This window comes from Carya illinoinensis, chromosome 4 (genome assembly GCF_018687715.1).
Source record: "Carya illinoinensis cultivar Pawnee chromosome 4, C.illinoinensisPawnee_v1, whole genome shotgun sequence".
Classification (NCBI taxonomy): domain Eukaryota; kingdom Viridiplantae; phylum Streptophyta; class Magnoliopsida; order Fagales; family Juglandaceae; genus Carya; species Carya illinoinensis.
Window position 1 is genome coordinate 31,536,239 of NC_056755.1, and position 17,151 is coordinate 31,553,389.

A 17,151-nucleotide genomic window follows, 5' to 3' on the forward strand; every position below is an offset into this window, starting at 1 on the left:
TCAAAAGCTTGAGATGTAAATTCTCCTGCATTATCCAATCGAATAGTTTTAATTGGATAGTCAGGGAATTGTGCTCGTAGCTTAATTATTTGTGCAAGAAGTTTAGCAACTGCAGCATTTCTAGTGGAAAGTAGACAAACATGTGACCATCGACTTGATGCATCAATTAAAACCATAAAATATCTGAACGGTCCACTTGATGGTTGAATAAGCCCACATATATCCCCATGAATCCTTTGTAAAAAGGATGGAGATTCAAAAACAACCTTTGAGATAGATGGTTTGATAATCAATTTACCTTGAGAACATGCAGAGCATGGATATTCATTGGGTAAGATAATCTTCTGATTCTTTAGGGGATGCACATACGAATTATCAATTATTCGTCTCATCATTATTGATCCCGGATGTCCAAGGCGATCATGCCAAGTCATAAATATTTTGGGATCAATGCACTTCTGGTGCATTACAACATGTGATTCAATTGTTCTCATTTTTGTATAATACAATCCAGAAGAGAGGGCAGACAGTTTTTCTAATACGAGCTTCTGGCTCGAAATTATTTTAGTAATGAGAATATGCTCTTTATCGTCTTCGTTAATGGTTTTAATATGACAACCATTACGACGTATATCTTTAAAACTTAATAAATTTCTTCTGGATTGTGAAGAAAATAGAGCATCATTAATACAAAATTTGGTGCCATCAGGCAATACAATATAAGCTCTTCCGGAGCCTTCAATTAGATTCGATGAACCGGAAATGGTATGAACATAGGCTTTACTCAATGTTAGATTTTGAAAATATTTTTTATCCTTAAGAATTGTGTGAGTTGTAGCACTGTCAGCCAGACATACATCTTTATTATTCATCTCGGAGATAGAAAGTTCATCAATAAGACTCATGATTCTACAAAATATATAAAACTTTCATTACAAAAAAAAAACATTGCAGAATAAAAATATTTTACAATAATATAAAGGAAATACATTAATTAAAAAGGAACACTTCCATGATCAACTCTACCACTAGAATCTCCAAAGAAATCATAAACATCAAGGCTTGTAATATCTTCTCTATCTATAGAATTTAAAGCATATGATGGTTCAGCAAAATTTGTTTCAAATTTCTTTGTTTTTTCTTTTATAGAAGATTGGTATAAGTCAACCAAGTGCTTAGCTGTACGACAGGTACGAGACCAATGTCCAGTCATACCACATCTATGGCATTCATCTTCATATTTCTTTACAAATTTATTTTGAGGACCTTTGCCCTTCTCTGAGTTGAACCATTTCTGGTGGTATGGTGTATATCTATTATTTTCCCTTTTAGTGTGGTCATTTCTAGGACCTCCACTTCTATAGTTTTTCTTACCACGTCCATGCCCTCTTTTTCTTTGAAAAGATGCACCATTCGCTTCTGGGAATGATGTAAATCTAGTACCATTCACTTCAGGGAATGATATAGAACCAGTAGGACGTGACTGGTGATTTCTTAATAAAAGCTCATTATTTTACTCAGCTAATAGAAGACAAGATATAAGTTCAGTATATTTCTTGAACTTTCGTTCTCGATACTGTTGCTGCAGGAGCACATTCGAGGCATGAAAAGTAGTATATGTCTTCTCTAACAAGTCATCATCAGTGACTTTTTCACCACATAATTTCAATAGCGAGCTAATTTTAAAGAGTGCAGAGTTATACTCACTAACACTCTTGAAATCTTGCAACTTCAGGTGCATCCAATCATGATGAGCTTTTGGGAGGATTACAGTTTTCTGGTGTTCATATATCTCCCTTAAATCATTCCACAAAATAAGTGGATCTTTCACCGTTAGATACTCAGTTTTTAATTCTTCATGAAGATGGTGCCGAAGGAAAATCATTGCCTTAGCACGGTCCTGCAGGGACTTTTGATTTCCTTCTTTAATTGTATCTCCCAGGTTCATTGCATCCAGATGGATCTCAGTATCAAAGATCTAAGATAAATAATTTTTTCCAGAAATGTCAAGAGCAACGAATTCCAATTTTGTAAGATTTGACATTTTCTACATATATAAATCAGGAACATAAGTATGTTTAACATTTCATATTTATTTTGAAAATTACAAAAATATATTGAAAAACTTACTTGAAGTAGAGGACTATTAGCTTCAAGATCGTCAGAACTTTCGTGCTGATAACGTGTTATAAAACTATCGAAAAGGAAAGAGAGAGATAGATTTATTATAAAACTTTCTAAAAGGAGAGAGAGAGAGATAGAGCTCAGAGCAGTTATGAAACTTATGAATTTCTTAAATAATTCAACGATATATATAGGTGTATAAAGGGGACTATGCTAGCTTACTATGCAGTACTATGCTGACACTATGCACTGTGCATATGTCGACCATTCACTATGCCAATTACTATGCAGTACTATGCTGGCACTATGCACTGTGCATATGTCGGCCATTCACTATGCCAGTTACTATGCACTATACATATGTCGGCCACTCACTATGCCAGTTACTATACAGTACTATGCACTGTGCATATGTCGGCTAGCTCAAGGTGGTCATACAATTTATTTTACAACAATGTTATTTTACAACAACATTGACTTTTTGCTAATATCTTTATAAAATTTATAAATACATATGTTATTGATTATATTTATAATGATTCAAGTAACATGCTTAAGGAACATGATTTCCTCTAATCTATATAACTATATAAAATATATTTCATTAAAAATATGTTGGGTTTGTGGAGCCTCGTTCATGACTTGAGTGGAGGCAAACCGAAAGTTCGATCGACAGAAAGTTCGATTGACAATCGCTCAAGCGAATAATCCGATAATTGTGAAATTAAGATTTTTGCCGTATAAACCTATATATATATGTATCTAATGAATAGTATGGTCATTCTAAAAAGTGTCTCACCCACAATGTATTTTGTCATTCCTTAAGAGAAAAAAAAAAAAATATATATATATATATATATATATTCTACAGCTCCATAGATATATGCACATTGCCAAACCATATAAATTTTTTGTCGTATATGATTAATTTATGTTATGTTTTCTTTACTTTTTTGTTATTGTTTTTCTCAACAACTGGTATCAAAAGCTTAGGTTCGAGTCTAAGGGAGAATGGTGCCAAGAGAATAAATGAAGGTATTTAGAATCAAGAAGTTTGACTGCACAGACTTCGGGTACTAAGGATGCGGATCGAGGACTATTTCTATTTCTATGGGAAGAGACTCATTTTTCCTTTGTTGGGGAAGAAGCCAAATGACATGGAAGATGTTAATTAAAACATGTTACATTAATAAATCCTTGGGATTATACTACTAAATTTGTTAAGATCAAGGAGAAAACCATAACAGATCTTATGGTAGCTTTGTCTAGAATGTATGAAAAGTCATTGGTGAATAACAAAGTGTATCTGATGATAAAACTATTCAACCTGAAGATAGCAGAAGGTACATTGGTTGCCTAACATCTAAATGAATTTAATGCTATCACCAATCAATTATGGTCAGTCGAAATTGAGTTTGATTATTTGATTTGGGCATTGATCATGTTGGCATCATTGTTAAATAATTGGGACGCCATGAGAGTGGTTGTAAATAATACTGTTGGAAATGTGAAATTGAAATACAACGATATCCAAAATTTGATTCTTATTGAAACTATGCGTAGAAGAGATTTTAGTAAGATCTCGTGTTCAAGTTATGCCATGAACATTGACACTAGGGATAAGGGACATGATAAATCAAAATCCAAAAACAAATATAAGAGTAAGTCAAGATCTGTATAGCAGATCACTTGTTGGAACTATGGCAAGACGGGTTACTTCAAAAGAGACTGTAGGAATCCAAAGAAGACTGAGGATGACGTTGCAAATCTTGTGACTGACGAAATACAAGATGCTCTTCTTCTTGCAGTTTACAGTTCGTTGATGATTGGGTTTTTGGTTCAAGAGCTTCATTTCACACAACTTTACACTAAGAAATCATACAGAACTATGTTGTAGACAATTTTGATAATGTGTATATGGTTGATGGAGAAGTATTTGATATAATAGGAATGGGTGATGTGCACATTATACTCCCAAGCATGAATCTGTGGACTTTTTTTTTTTTTGGGGCAAAAAGTCAAGCATATTCTCGAGCTAAAGAAAATCTAATCTCTATGGGACAACTTGATGATAGCAGTCATTCGATAGTTTTTTCGGCAGTACATAGAAAGTCACAAAAGGTGTGATGGTCTTGGCTCTTGGTCAGTTAACAAATACTTTATATATGACATTCGGACTGAGTGATGTGATTGCTGCACTAAAGCAAAGAATAATATAGAATTATGGCAACGCAAGCTTGGTCACATGAGTTAAAAGGGGACGAAGGCACTTCTAAATCTGAGATTGTGGAAGTAAAAAGGGGTCAATTTTGCAATTCCTCATAAATCTAAGTTTGTAAGTCTAGGTAAACTTCCTGATATCACAGTGCATAGTAAATGCGTGAGAGACGGGGAGAGTGAGTCTAGTACACCCAGCATGGTGTGAGTAATGGGAAAAGTGAGTCCAGTACAACCATTTCTATTGATTCACAATCAGATCCAGAGCCATCTACACCTAGATTTTTTATTCATAGGTCTTCTAAGAGTACTAGACCTCCGCAGCGGTACTCAACCACCTTGAATTATATTCTGGTAATTGAAGGTTGTGAACTACAAAGTTATAATAAAATCTTGCAAGATGAAAATTTGAGCTAATGAGAGTTAAATATGAAGGATGAGATAGGTTCTCTATTAGGGAATCAAACAAGGAAGTTGATTGAACTTCCAGTAGGAAAGAAGGTATTGCACAATAAGTGGGTACATCGATTGAAGACAAAGCATAATGGTTAGAAGATTAGGAATCAGTCACCCAAGTCAGAGGAGGAGGCCTCAGCTATTGGCTCTCTTATGTATAATATGGCCTGTATAAGACCAAGCATTGACCATGCAGTAGGAGTTAGGAGTTGCCCTAGTGATATTTTGACAAAAGGTGTTACACTTGATAATTTTGGAGGTAAATGTTGATATGTTGGTCATACCAGTTTCTAAGTAGGAAAACTATTGGATTATTTGAACCTAGTTCATGACTTGAGTAGAGGAAAGCTGAAATTTTGCTTGACATAGCGATCAAGCAAACTTTAGACAGAAAGTTGATATGTTGGTCGCACCAGTTTCTGGATTATTAGAAACTGGTTCATGACTTGATTGGAGGAAAGTTGAAAGCTCACTTGACATAGCGCTCGAGCAAAATTTGGACAAAAAGTTTACTCAAGGCTCGCTCATCAGTTGGCTCAAACAAAGACCTGACATAAAGTTTGCTCGAGACTCGCTTAACATTTGGTTTGAGAGAACCTCGATGTGATGCCCACAATCCTCATTTGGGATTTGACTGAGCTTGAAGTGTTGGGACATGCAACACAAGGTTACATATTCCTGCTCATGATAATTAAAAGATGCAATGTATCTAACATGCATCTAACAGTATGTAATATTCGCAATAGATAAATTTTTTCTTGAACAATACACAATGTGCTATAAGTACAATATCCCATAAGTCAAAATATAGTTCACATATCCCATAAGTCATAACGTAGTTCCAACTAGTTTTTAAACTAAATAAACATTGTATTGGAGTTGTAAATTCTTAGTTACAGACTAACAAATATCTAATCTTTATGTCAAGCCACTCATGCAACTCAATTATCAGTGCCAAAGCCACATTAAAAAGTTATAGTATCATCCCCATTAATTCTTCAAGATTTGTCTACAATCTACTCAACGTCATCCAATTTGAGATACAGTGTTCCATTTGGCCCTAACACAAATCCTATCATTCTAGGGGAAATAGTAGTTGGGACTACCAAATAAGATTTATTTACAAATTTCAGTAAGTAAGCTACTAAGTTACCAACAATATACATATGCATGTATAACAGTAAAATGACATATATGTATCATGACATGAACTTAAACATGTGTGACATGACTTACCAAGTAGTGAAACATGTACTTGACTTGAAAATAATGTGTTTACACATAGACATAACATGATTTGACTAAACCTGGCATGACTAGAAATAACTTGACTTGACATGAACATTGCATGCTTACTTGTGTAAATTGAATTCGTGCATTCTAATTGAGAATAGGAGTTTTCAAGTAGTTCGCACGCTTCACACTGAGTATCTTTTATACTACGGCAGATCTACGTCCTTCACCATAGTACCTAACAGCTTATGTGCCTTAATCGTAGTACTCAAAAGATCGTATTTTCTTGACTATAATACAATTTGACTTGATAATTGTTTCATGCTTAACTCTCAATATTTTATGATGGACTTGAGGCTGTGATAACATAAAATACTCATACATGACTTAAATACCTCATGAAATATTAAATGCTTATAATTTGACATTCATGGCAAGTAACAAATAATCACGTAATAGAATTGAAAACGTGGCATTTGTAGCATGTAACATATGACATAGCATTCATGTCTTGTGGCAAATAAACATGTGACAAATGACATGAAATTCATAACATATGATAGTGACATAGCATTCATATAACATATAAACGTGTAACAGATTAGATAGCATTAATGTACAATATAAATGTGTAAAAGATAATTGAAGACATAGCATGACATATTATAATAATTTATAATAATCATAACCGACAATAATATAAAAGTAACAGTATTACTATTGTTATATTGTACATACATAAACACACTTAGAGGCTAACTTACTAATAAACATATGCTTCATGACATTATGACCGTAACATGTGATAGATATTCATACTTGATATACATAACAACATGGCATGGCATAGCATAATTCAATTTAATAGTAATTATAAGTGAGAATAATATAATAGTAATAGTCTTATCACTGCACATATATAAATACACCAAAAGTAAGCTATAGGCTAACTTATAGTGATTTAACGTTACTTAAAGTGTAGAGTAAAAAAATGTGAACTAAAACGAGATATTCCTAAGGGTTAGAATATCTCGCTAGATAATTAGAAATATAAAAATTTACTCACTTATGGCTGAAATTGCAATGTTACCCCTATACTTGGGAAAAATTATTATTTTATTCTTAAAATAAGGATTTTGCATACTAACTCCAAATCTTATCATAATGTAAATTTTTGTCCTAAATCTAAATATTTAATCAGAAAAATTTAAAACACAGTACAACTAGGAGAACCACTCATTGGTCCATTCACATTATAGGCAAAAACTTGATTTTTGTTGTAATTGGACTAATCCTCAACCTTGCCTAAAATCATTTCAACATTAAAAGATCATATCCTAGGTTCTAAAATTATTTTAAGACATCAACATATCTATTCCATAAAAATCATAAACTCAACATATCAACAACATGGCAAAATACCAAGTTTAGATCAAATAGGACCAACTCTTGATATTCTTGGTTTAATGCTTTCCAAATCAACTCTAAGGACTCCAAAAATTTATAATCACACTCCTAACATGTTCATCATTAAAAAATAAGTGATAAAATACTTCATTAAATAACCAAAATCTTAAAAATACAACCTGCATAATCGGCTTGTACTAAAATATCAAAATCGTGAATATCATGCTTTTGACTTGAAACCAAAAACACTAGATTAGATCAGTAAGCCAAGGGCCTATGGTCTGATGGCATAAGACTCAAATCTCCAAAATTAAGATCATGAGTTCGACCCCCCTCCTCCACTGTATTAAAAACAAAAATACTAGATCAGTAGATCATTGATTTTCATGAAACAAAATTTCAAGAAATATAATTATATACCTCGCATTCAAGTTCTAACTTGACCTAAGCATTAAATCTAGCATCACATGAAGAAATCTTCATTAAAACATAACTCAGACGCAAGAGCTTCAAGATTGAGTCCTAAACAAAATCTAGCATGTATAAAATCATTCATCAAAGACCTAAACCAATATTCTCCAAAACTAAATTTTTAATACATAGATCAAAGCTTCAAGAACATCATATATGAAGATCAAAGCCATTAGATCAAGTTTTCAAAGCCAAAGATCACAACTTTACCAAAACGATAACTGTTTTGAGTCATCCAGTTTCTAACTTTCCAAAATCATGCAAAACTATTTTATAAAAATATAATATAGCCAAACCTAGATTGTATATTAATATGTTAACACTTCTCCATAGCAAGATCTACCCAATATTTCACCAAAAACTTCATCCAAATATCAATGTTTCCCACAAATATCAAAACTATCTCTATTGTGACCTTAACATGTTCAAACCAAACTTTCACCAATTAATACTCTATGAAAAATTACCCAATATATAACAAAGTAACTAGACAAAAAAAGGAACAGAATACATGAAGATCAAGTTATGAGAATCAACTTACAAAGGGCTTTGAAATGCAAGGCAAAAAACTTCCAGAAAATTTGCCTAAAACTCTCTCTTGATTTCTCTCTAAACAAGTGAGGAAAAATGCAAAGTGTGAAATGTGAAATGAGAGAGACATAATATACATAAGAGGGGCCTAACATGGGGTGGCTGAGTGACCCTTGAATGGAAAGTTGGTAGCCAAAAGACGGGGGACAGAAGGGTTTCACAACTGCCAAAACAGGCTAAGTGGATGGCTAGTGATGGTGTAAGCTTTTTGACTTCCCTCCCATCTAGTGACTATTGAAGACTACCACTTGAGTAGATGTCAGCCATAGGCTTGGCATTGAGAATGAGAAGAAACTTTCTCAAGAATCCTTGACTATTGGTGGTTCTCAATGGGCCAAAAATAGGCCTAACCGATGGACTTCAATTTAGGTTATAGAGATCATTTGGGGTACCCGTTGGATGAAGTCCAAATTAACTTTTTCTTGGCCCAATGTGATTACCAAGATATAAAATAGTAGTTAAGGGTATATGAGTATGTAATTATGTCATTAATAGCAAGTGAAAGTGATTAATCTAAGTGATTCAACACTTAATCAAAACCGACCATTTTAGGGTTTGAAAACAAGTTTAGGATTTCGACCAACAAATGTGGTTTATGGTTTTGATTGGATTCCAAAGGTTTGAGATTTTACTAGAGTTGAAGCTATCTTTTAATTAACCAAATAGTGTTTTAGTAGGTTGGAATAGTATTTGAATAAGTGGTAAAATCTCATGGCTTGATTTGTCCTCCATTCCATCACACTTAAGTCTCTAAGTGCCAAGTCTTATTAATATTCTAATGAGTAGCTAGGATTGTGCCATGTGTCCAATCAGAGAGTAATCACTAGAGTGGATTTGGACATTCTACATGACGATTTGTCAATCATTTGAACCAGTTGCCACGTAGCGCTATCCCAAGTGTTAATATTCACCCAAAAAATTACGAAATATATTAAAACCCTAAATAATCACGTGTCTAGTAGTGCAATTCATTTTACAAAATTTGACTCTTAAATACCTCAATTAAATAAAAATGCACTCATAATTACTATTCATCATAGAAACGAGAAACGTAGTATTACAACATAATATCCTAAATAATCATACGAGACTAGTAGTATAATTCGTTCCGATAAATTATACTCCTACATGCCTTAAATAAATAGAAATGTAACTTTGTCATTATAGTGAATTGGGATCTGATTATATTGACAGATTAAAATCTAATCAATTACTCGATTCGTGAAGTCTTTTTCAGGATTTCACGACATTTTCTAAGATCTAAAAAAATTCATTTATTGAATTTCTTTTGAGTCTTTACACTTTTACAATAAGTTTGCTTGATACTCACTCGATAGTCATTCAAGTGAATAATCCGTTAATTGTGAAATTAAGGTATGCTGTATAACCATATATATATAATGAACAATATGGCCATTTTGAACTGTGTTTAACCCTATAATATACTTTGACATTCCTCAAGAGAATAAAATCCTCTACAGCTCCATAGATATATGCACGTTAACTAACCACATAAATTTTGTGTCGTGCATGGGCTTAATTTATATTTTCTTTACTTTTTTGTTATTGTTTTTCACAACAAAATATAGAGATCAAACTATAAAAACTAATAAATATGGAGTTATTAAAGTTTATACGAACTTATACAAATTGAGCCGAAATTTATAGGAATTACATTTTTAATAATTGATCCTAATTCTATGTTCAAGAATGCTCCTTCAATAAGGAATTGAGCAGAATTCAAACTTAACTAAACTAATCTTGAGTAACTTGTTAAATAAGCTTATTTATTTGCCACTTTATTCTTGCAAATAAGTGTTTTCTATGTAAAAACCAATTATAACTATGCTATTGAAGATGGTTAAAAAAATTAATAAAAGCTATCAATACCACACTCAAAACACACACAAAAATTAGATGTCTCACACATTAAAAAAATTAAGTTTCACAATAAAGATTAATATTTACCATTTAGGGAAATAAAAGGAGAAAAAAGATTTATATGTATTGGAAAAGGAAAAAGAAAAATAAAAGAAGAAGGAAGAGTAGGGTCAAGTCTGGTTTGAGGTAGAGCGAATCATCAGCTGTAGCAGCAAGCTCGAGAATTAGCCTCGGACTTGAAGTTATAGATCTCATGAGCCTCTTCCGACATGCATTACGTCCCGGTTGACGTAAATAGCTATCTAGTAGGATTTTTGACATAATTATAAAAATATATCTATAACCATTTATGAGAGTATTAACATCCCATTCCCAGCCAAAACGAAGATCCATATTCCTATTGACGGTTTTAGCCTCCTTACACATCATCGGTAGTGATTGGAAATGCTTTACAAAAATGTTTAAACTTAATAGAAACATTCTTAGAAAAATCTCAAAGAAATATTTTCAATGTAATTAACATTATCTTCACTTATGTTTTATTACTTGGAAACTTCATTAGTTATCAAAAGTCAAGACATTTTCATCCTATGATTACTATTTGTTGTCAAACAACATCGATTCTTTAATTATGACCAATTAAAGTTACAAAAACAAGTGAACTGGCGCAATCTTAATAATTAGATATTAATTTCACTTATTATAAAAATTCTCTCATATACTTAAAACATAATTAGTGAAATGTTTTTTAATGATGTTGTAAATTTTTTTTATTTAAAAGTGTTAAAAAATGTATGGAAAAAAAAAAGAACACTAATAAGATCACCAAAAATATCATAAAGATATTAAATGAAAAATGATGATAATTTTGGTGGCGGAGAATTGGTGCTTTCTCACCTTTCCATTGAGTCGAAGAGGGAATGCATGACAGCTTTGGCTAAAGTCTCAAAGATCAAACCCATCAAATGTGAATATACAACTATCTACTCTAATACTTACCTAAAAGACCAAAGAAATGTTGAATGAAAAATCAGGATGACTAAAGTGACAACGAATTGGGGGCTTTCTCACCTCCACGTTGAGGCAAGGAATGAGTTCATGACAGCATGGGCTGAAGTGGCATGTAAGCATATTATATATATGAGTAATGTTACATACAGTTGTAGAGTGTACAAACGACGTGCAATTATTTAAAAAAAAAATAAGATTTACGATTAAAAAGTTATTTTTTTTCATGTAAATCTTGTATTAATCTACTTTTTAAAAAAAAAAAACTACACGATACTTGCACAACCATGACTGTAAATATCATTTTTCTAGAGAGAGATCATAATGTATAGGTAAAAATAGACTAACACTAATTCATGATCTCGAGTTGATTGAAAATAACTTCTTTTAATAAAAAAATGTAATTTTCTTTTATAAAAAAATTTAAAAGTCCATATCGGAATTTTATTTTATTAACTTAGATAGCTTTAGCAATCGAACTTCAACTTAGACAGCTTTACAACAAATTATTTATTTATTTATATTTTTAAAATAATTTTTTTAAAAAATTTACAATATCTTTAAAAAATATTTTCTTAATCATTAAGTAAAAAAAAAAAATTATCAAATTCCAATCGAGACCCATATCTCGATAAGTCTAACATTTGTTTATAAAAATATTGACATTAAATATACCGCATTGAAAAGAAATCATAAGAAAGCCGGAGTTTGAAAATTTTTGCATAACCTTTTTTGAAGTCCTATATTGCAAATAAAAAATGTTTTTTTTTTTCCTGACATTATAGACCCGAAATTTATATTGATTTTAGAGTGACTAATAGAAATTATTAGGCTCTCTCCAACCCCATGATTAAGACAAGATACCACAAATAATGCTCCTATTAATACAATGTCTAAAAAGCAGATGAATTTTGCTTTCAACTTCCATCATAATAAACTCTAGGAAAGTACAAAGGAATTTTTTCCTTTTTTTTTTTTTTTTTTTTTTGGGTTCTCCCCATTTGGACAACAAAAATAAAAGTCATATAAAGAATGAAAAGAAGAACAAAAAAAACATGGAAAAGAAAAATCAAAGGAAAAAAAAAGGAATGATGGTGGTGGTGGGTAATGAAACCTTTTTATCACAAAATGTAAGGAAATCCAGGGAGTGGGGTCCTTCTTTTCATGATGACAGATACATCACCAATCACACAAAGCAGACTTGAGAAGACATGGCTTTGGATCTGAGCAAAAAGACACAAAGTAGTTTTCCTTTTTTATTTTTCTCAACTGAATCAAATTAATAAATAAAAGAAAATGTTTATAAAATACCAAATAACAGTTGGATATAGATTATAGAATAGAGTTGGGAAAATTAGAATTAATTAATAGTATTTAGATGCACAGAATATAGAACAGAACATAACAGAGAGGAGTCCGAGCGTGACTGTCAAATCTAACATATTCTGTCTAAAGACTCCCAAGACTTTCTCTATCTAATCTAAAGCTAGCTCTCTCGGAATTCAAGAGAGGCTTTGTTTCGGAGATTCGATTCAATCGCCGGGTCTTTTCTACTGCTCCTCTCCTCCGGAACCTCTCGTCGTCTCCTTCTTTCTTTCAATCTGTGTCTTGTTTCCAAGAATATAATGTTCCGGATTTTCAAGGTACGAAATATCTATTATCTATATATAAATATACATCTTCTTTGGAAACCATGTGGGAATAAAAAAAAAAACCCAGAAATATCTTCTTCTTTCTTTGGTCTTTTGTTCTTTCCCACTGCGGTTTTATTTGGAGTTCTTTTGAGCTCTTAAATTGATAATGGGTTTCGTTGATTTTTCTTTCCCTAAAGCATTGAACTTTTTCATCCGGTTTCCGTCTTCATGCTTTGAATTTGTTTATGCATTTAAAGAATTATTTACTTTGTAAGATCTGTCAAGGTGATAGTGGGTTTCCAGTTTCGCTATCTGGATTTTCTTTTTATTTTTCTTTTTAGTTTGTGGGCATTATATTAGACTGTCTGGATGTTGTTTTGTTTTGTTTTGTTTTTATTTTTTATTTTTTTAGAGTAAATGTTATTCTTTTGTAGTTCAGGAATTCCGGTTTCTGCACCTGCAAGTTTTCGTGTACGGTTTGAACGTATGAAATTCCCATTTTGGTCCTTGTTTTCCGGTATTCCTGAATTTCAGATAATAGCCTCTTGGGTTATTTAATAGGTCTTTTGTTACTTTTAAGGTTTTTTTTTTTTTTTTGCAACATTTTGGACCATCTCTTTTAATTTTTGCCTTTTCGATTTTCCATGTTTTTTTAAAATTTTCATGAAAGATTAATAATGCTGTCTGTGATGCAGTACCCCCTCATGGCCTCATCTTCTCTGCATCATTTGACTGAGTTTTTTTTTTAGGTCTTTGAGATTCTTTTTTGGGGTTCTGAGCTTTAGGTGGGTATTTTCTGGGTACATTAAAAAGGTTCCCTTTTACGGAAATGGGATCTGCTTTTTCACATCTCATCATAAATAACAATAACAACTAAATAATAATAATAATACTGGTAATAGCTCTTGGTGGATATCTGATCCTCGTGTAAAAAGAACCACCCATAGAGGTCATGATTCCTAGCACAGACCTTGTCTTATGTGCAGAAATGCCTTAAAAAAAAATAAAAAGAAAAAAAAAAGAAAGCCAAAACTTCTCATGTTTTGTCTGGGTTTGTGGTTTGTGCAACCGTCTAAGACATGTACGGGTAGGATTTTAAGAAGATATGATTATGGGTGTTTATAAAAATGAATTCATAAGACTTTTCTCAGCTTTTGTTCCTTCTGACCTGTTCATCTTATTCAAAGTCTTCTTCTTCATCTAACCTTTTATTTTTTTCTTTTTGTGGGTCGGATGCAGGACTGGTTTTGATTTGATAGAATTCTGATTCTTTATAAAGAATGGAGGGTGACACATTCTCAGGACTTGGTAATGGCACCCAGATCGATGGCAAGGTCTTGCATACATTTCAGAAGAACTTTGTTCAAGTCCAGCACATCTTGGATCAGAACAGGCTGCTCATCAATGAGATAAACCAGAATCATGAGTCCAAGATCCCTGACAACCTCAGCAGGAATGTAGGTCTGATCAAGGAGCTCAACAGCAATATCAGGAGGGTCGTTGACCTCTATGCTGACCTTTCTACCTCCTTTACCAAATCCGTGGAGGCTTCCTCTGAGGGGGACTCCAGCGGGGCTTTGAGATCAGATGGCAAAGCTGGGCACAAGCGAAACAGGCCTGCATAGAGAATTTCCTTATCAAAATTCTTTTGCATGGTGGAAAAGAAGAATTTCACAATTTGTGTTAAGGTAGTTGAGCATGATTAGATTCTGCAACTCGTGTCAATGAACCTGTCCCTGGTTCTTCACTTACATTTCTTATAAAAAAAATAATTTCCTGGAAGTTCTACTTCTCCTCATTGTAACTCAGTTTCGCTCTGGATCTAATTGAAAAAGTACCAAGCATGTTTGTATCATCTACTTTCTTATTCTGCTGCTGTTCTTGATAATTAGTAATATAGCTACTTTTGTTTTTTGGGTTCAACCTGTTGGTTCTTCTCCTCCCAACCCACCCATTTTTCTGGCTTAGGAATTTAACAGAACTGATCTGTTGTTTATATAATCCAACTCCTGTGGAAACAAGGACAATTTCTTGATTTCGTTTTAAAAGATATTTAAGAGCTTTTAGCTTCCAATAACTTTTTCTGTTTGTCAAAAAGGCTGAAATCTAATTTGGATCTCAACAAATTTGCTGTAACATCTCTTTTTCCTGTAACATCACAATCTGCTTTTGATAAAGACTCATCCATTATACCTTCTATACCCTTTTGAAACTCCTATTAAGCAAGTTTCTTTTAGAGCTTAGCTCATGAGAACTAAAAGGAAGGGGTTTCAGGTACTGTTTTCAGTCATCTCCCTAGTTGGCAAAGATCTCTTCTCCCCACCCTTGCCAATGAACTGTTCTCATGATTTTCTGTTCAAATTGTATGTGTAGAAGTGAACATAGATACACCTACATCTCTGTGAAGATGCTCTGGAACAATTGAAAGAAAAGCAACTTTAGATAAATCTTTTTAGTTCCCAGTCACAAAGCACCACAAGAACAGAATCTCAGATAAGAGATGATGAGCTTTTGACCAATATTTTATTTCTGTCCTAACCAATGACGATCTCTCGGATGGTATTGGTAAGGAAATAAAGTATTCTTTAGGTAGTTTAAAACAAAGCACTACAGTTCCTAGAGTCAGACAGATATGTATCAACAGTGACACCCAACAACAGGACAAAGGGACCCAAACGTTCTTTTTTATGGAACTGAGCTTCTCCATGCTTATCCCTTTGCATAGGTTCTCTCTCTTTTGCTTCACAATTTTCTCCTCCTTTTTTATTCTCTTTATGCAATAAATATCCCTCATGACTAACTTCAACTTTATGATTCCCCCAGCATCTCTCTTTCTCTGATTGAGTACATGTCTTTTTTTGGTGGACCCAGCATTCAGCAAACCTAATTTCCTGATCTTTGTAAGAATGGCCCACATGAGTGATTGCTGGAAATGGCTCCTTTCTGGTCTAGATTTTGAATATTAATGGTGAGGGTATTACTTCATCTACAAATTTTGTCCATGTGCAATCAAGCTATCCATATCTTTATTCTCTTTTTCCGACCATGATTTTTCTATGGTCTTAAGGCACTCCTGAGTGCACTCTGAATATTAACCTCCTTCTTCCACTGCCTACTGATGCTATTTTGACAACAAATGAGATTTGTTGCAAAACATGGCTCTCACAAATTAACATAAATATGATAGCAATACCATATTTTTTTTATAGTCAATTAATACCCCTTTCAGAACATTATGAGAGGTTTACTTATTTGGTTACACAGTTAAGATAAAATAAGATGATATATTTTGTTGAAAGTTAAATAAAATCTATGTGCCATTTTTTTAAGATTATCATCGAGTGGTAGGAGATGAAACCAGTTACTTCAGAAACCAAGCCAAGACAAACTAAGCATTGCTTTTCACATAACATGTGAACGTGGGAATCTACTTTTTCCCTTTCTTTCCTTTTGTTCCTTGCATTTCCAGCAAATAGGCTGGAAAAGAAACCCAACCCTAGTTTCCCCCTTTAACCTATATGCAATAATAATGGATATTTTAGGTATCAACATCATTACTTGGACCCAATACGGTATCATTTTTTTTGAATAATAGTACTAGTTTATCCCTTGCTTGATCTGTCCAATTATGTCCATATTAATAATAAAAGAAGTGTTATGGTTATAAAGAGATTTTATAAAAGTAAATTAATAAACGTAATTCTATATAATACATTAGATCTATTTTATAATAAAAATAAATTTTATAAACTGATATATCACATCAAGTGTGATCAAATCACATCAATTTATGAATTTATTTATGTAAGATTTCTTTAAAAATTTTATGTACATTCATTTTTGTACTCTTTATGCACTCCTCTAATATGATTGGCTGTATCACATTTTTTTAATATAAAATAATTAATTTGATCAATCACATTAATAAAATGTATAAATAGACAAAAGTTACTGTATGTTACATAAGTTAAATTTATTTATGATTAAAGAATTTCTGAAATAACTTTTGGCCATTCAAAAACCATCAAACAAAAACTTTGGAAAGATACACAAATGCCCTTTCAACTTTGGAAACTTTGACATCTCTTTGTTGGGTAACCAATAATAGAACAACTTTCTCATGAGAGGC

At 32.5% G+C, this 17,151-nt stretch overlaps 1 protein-coding gene across 2 annotated transcripts; it reads left to right on the forward strand.

Annotated features, from left to right (window-relative positions):
* The first annotated feature begins 12,768 nt into the window (after positions 1–12,768).
* On the forward strand, positions 12,769–14,877 carry LOC122306625 (protein ELF4-LIKE 4-like). 2 transcript variants are annotated; one of them, XM_043119061.1, is made up of 2 exons: positions 12,769–13,031; positions 14,262–14,877. In XM_043119061.1, exon 2 carries the CDS (start codon positions 14,303–14,305, stop codon positions 14,645–14,647), a length of 345 nt encoding a protein of 114 aa, XP_042974995.1. In that variant the 5' UTR covers positions 12,769–13,031; positions 14,262–14,302; the 3' UTR covers positions 14,648–14,877. The 2 variants fall into 2 exon arrangements, with proteins under 2 accessions (XP_042974995.1, XP_042974997.1); XM_043119063.1 differs by lacking the exon at positions 12,769–13,031 and adding an exon at positions 13,644–14,109.
* The last annotated feature ends 2,274 nt before the right edge of the window (positions 14,878–17,151 follow it).

What these genes read in the sequence shown, in the direction of transcription:
- LOC122306625 (XM_043119061.1), top strand. Translation starts at nt 14,303, where the DNA reads ATGGAGGGTGACACATTCTCAGGACTTGGTAATGGCACCCAGATCGAT.